Below are 2,776 nucleotides of genomic sequence, written 5' to 3'. Positions count from 1 at the left end.
TGAATTCGAGGCCAGCCTGGTCTACAGAGCTAGTTCTAGGACAGGCTCCAAAGCTACAGAGAAACCCTGTCTCGAAAAACCAAATATATATATACTTTTATGTAAATATAAAATTACTTATGGCCATAATACAATTGTGTACATTTGTAACAAAGAATTATTTTGATTAAAATTCAGACAGACTTGGGGCTGAGAAGCAAGTCTGAAGACTGAGTTTGATTTCACAGACCCACTTGGTAGAAGAAGAGAACAGGCCATCCCAACAAGTCCCCACAAATTGTCCTCTCACTCCCACATCCATGTGCCCATACATACATGCACACTAAATAAACAAAGTCATTTAGAAATAAGGAAAATTATAATGAAATAACTTAAAGGGCTGGAGAGATGACTCAGTGGTTCAGAGCTCTGGCTGCGCTTCAGAGGGGGCAGGTTTGATTCACAGCACCCGCGTGGTAGCTCACAACCATCTGAAACTCTGGCTCAAGGGATCCAACATGTTCTTTTTGGTTACAGGGACACCCGTATCCACATAGATAATCATGCAGACAAACACCCATGTACATAAAAAATAAAATTAAAACACAGCTTAAAGCTGAAGCTTAAAGATAGTAGGACTAGTTTACATACTGATTAATAAGAGGTCTGTGCACGTATTTTAGCGATCACTACGACGTCTGTATCCCTTTTATAATGGAGTATGAGTGAGAGACAGGTAGTCCTTCATTATTTGTGCAAGGTCAAATCCTGTGGGCTTTGTTTTGTTTTGTTTTAGATAGTCTGTATTTGAGGTACCAGAGTATTGTGTAGCCCAGGCTGGCCTGAAAGTCATTAAACTTCAAATCCCCCTGCCTCTACTGCCCATGGATAGGAATTATAGGGAACTACCACATCCGTTTATGCAGTGCTAGAGATCAGACTGTGTGTAACTCAGCCAAGTCTCTACAAATGAGCTGCATCCCCAGACCCCAGTGCAGACTCTTGGTTTCTCCGGTGCTTTTGTCCCCATCTGTAACATTTACATCTCCATCTCTAACATTCTGGTTTTTATTTGAATGCCTGGGATACTATTCCCTCCCCCTTAACACTTGTAGATCATTTTATTATTGGAAAAATAATAGCTGGGAGTGGTGATAGATTCCTGTAATCCTAGCACTCTGAATTAACAGGTTAGAGAATCTTAAAGGTTCAAGGTCACCCTTGACTATAAAGCACTTTTAGGCTAGCTAGCTTTTGTTACATGATGGAGACCCTACCTCAAAAGAATAAAAGAGAAATGGTATCTGTTTTATTTTGGTAGTGTTAGTTTACTAAAAGGTTTTCTTTTTTTTTTTTTTTTTTGTTTTTTGTTTTTCGAGGCAGGGTTTCTCTGTGGCTTTGGAGCCTGTCCTAGAACTAGCTCACAGAGATCCGCCTGCCTCTGCCTCCTGAGTTCTGGGATTAAAGGGTTTTCTTCTTTTAAATGCATGCATGTGTGTACTCGTGTGCATGCATGTGTGCGTGTTATGTATGTGTGTGTGTATTGTAAACATGTGCACAGAAAGCCTATGCCGGGCAGAAGAAAGCTTTGAGCATGTTCTTTATTTCCCAGTGGCTTCTGGGTTGAAGTCAGGTCACCAGGCTTGAACAAAAAAACATTTTTACCTGCTGAGGACCCATCTCACAGTTCCTAGAAGCTTTCAGAGTGTAGGTGTTCCCCATTTAAGACCCAGTGTCTTTTTCTCCTTCTAGGCTTGCATGCTTGTCTTTCAGCCGGATGTGGCGGCCACCCTTCCTGACCTCCGTGCAAAGAATGAAGTGATTATTTGTCTCGACTGTTCCAATTCCATGGAGGGTGTGACATTCATGCAAGCCAAGCAAGTTGCCCTGTATGCTCTGTCTCTGGTGGGTGAGAAGCAAAAAGTGAACATTATGCAGTTTGGCACAGGTTGGTACACTGTCCCCAGCCCTTTGTGTATCTCTTCTCTAACATGAATGTGTGCAGACTGTTAGGGCCCGGCTGGCCTCGTCTGTGCAGTGGGAGAGAGCTTAGCCCAGAACGCTGAAGTCAGTGCTTCTTGGTGAAGATTTTGTTTCCCTCTCCTGATCATAAGCTCAGTAGTCACTGTTTTTCCTCATCTGCATGATGGGCAAAAAGTCTTGTAAAGGTGGAGCTAACATAGGCCGAGGATTTTCAGCTTTGCTATATAGTGAGTAACACACAAATGTGGCCAATGCAATCAACTAAACAAAACACAGGAACCTCGGTTTATTTAATAGGAAGGCTCCAAGAGTCAGGACCAACATTTGCAGCCAGCACGCTCATAGATACTGTGTTAGAAATGGGCTCAGGCAGCACCAGGCCAGCACCAGGAGGGAGAGCAGGGACAACAATATGACAGGGCAGAGCTAGGAGTGGTGGCTCAAATCCACAGTCAGTTTAATGGCTTAACCACCAAATAGGAATTATTTAAGATGGCTGGAACCACAGTTATTTGGCTGAATCCTAGTTGGGTATGGTTAAATTGCCTTTGAGCTTGGCATGCTAGCTTATTCCTGTAACCCTCAGCATTCCAGACTGAGGCGGTAGGACTGACAAGAGTTTAAGGCTAGCCTGGCCCACATTGCGAATTCCAGGCTAGCCTGAGCTACAGAGCAAGACCCAGTCTCCAATAAATGAATGGATAGATAGAGAGATAGATAGATAGATAGATAGATGGATGGATGGATGGATGGATGGATGGATGGATGGATGGATGGATGGTGGATAGATAGATAGATAGATAGATAGATAGAT

The 2,776-nt window shown here is 43.0% G+C and overlaps 1 protein-coding gene across 2 annotated transcripts in view; it reads left to right on the top strand.

The window, feature by feature from the left end:
* Nucleotides 1–2,776, top strand: part of Parp4 (poly(ADP-ribose) polymerase family member 4) — a 104,057-nt gene that overhangs the window by 60,544 nt on the left and 40,737 nt on the right. For both annotated transcript variants that reach the window (XM_026783255.1, XM_013349240.2), the window contains exon 22: nt 1,732–1,927. In XM_026783255.1, coding sequence (XP_026639056.1) covers nt 1,732–1,927 — 196 coding nt within the window. The remainder of the gene's footprint in view (nt 1–1,731; nt 1,928–2,776) is intronic.

This window comes from Microtus ochrogaster, chromosome 17 (assembly GCF_000317375.1).
Source record: "Microtus ochrogaster isolate Prairie Vole_2 chromosome 17, MicOch1.0, whole genome shotgun sequence".
Classification (NCBI taxonomy): Eukaryota; Metazoa; Chordata; class Mammalia; order Rodentia; family Cricetidae; genus Microtus; species Microtus ochrogaster.
This window is presented reverse-complemented; position numbering and strand designations above follow the sequence as displayed.